The following is a 343-nucleotide window of genomic DNA, read 5'->3' as shown; positions in this document are numbered from 1 at the left end:
AATGGAGCGACTATGCCAACTACTGAGCAGCCTTTCCGTTTGAACTGGGCTAGTTTTAGCACCGGTGAGAAGCGGTTGGAGAACAATGGACCTGATCTCTCTATCTTCGTGGGGGATTTGGCTCCGGATGTGTCTGATACTTTGCTGCACGAGACGTTCTCTGAGAAGTACCCGTCGGTTAAAGCTGCTAAAGTTGTCTTTGATGCTACTACTAGAAGATCGAAAGGCTACGGCTTTGTGAGGTTTGGTGATGATAATGAAAGGACCAAAGCCATGACTGAGATGAATGGTGTTAAGTGTTCTAGTAGAGCTATGCGTATCGGTCCTGCTACCCCGAGGAAGA

At 47.8% G+C, this 343-nt stretch overlaps 1 protein-coding gene across 1 annotated transcript; it reads left to right on the top strand.

Annotated features, from left to right (window-relative positions):
- Nucleotides 1-3: 3 nt before the first annotated feature.
- Nucleotides 4-339, top strand: LOC109132028 (polyadenylate-binding protein RBP47C'-like; the record flags this gene model as incomplete). The annotated part of the gene is made up of 1 exon (XM_019243177.1): nt 4-339. A coding segment is annotated over one exon (336 nt), but the record flags the coding sequence as incomplete, so codon positions are not given.
- Between the last annotated feature and the right edge of the window lie 4 nt (nt 340-343).

The sequence above is a fragment of the Camelina sativa genome, unplaced genomic scaffold (genome assembly GCF_000633955.1).
Source record: "Camelina sativa cultivar DH55 unplaced genomic scaffold, Cs unpScaffold13348, whole genome shotgun sequence".
NCBI lineage: Eukaryota > Viridiplantae > Streptophyta > Magnoliopsida > Brassicales > Brassicaceae > Camelina > Camelina sativa.
This window is presented reverse-complemented; position numbering and strand designations above follow the sequence as displayed.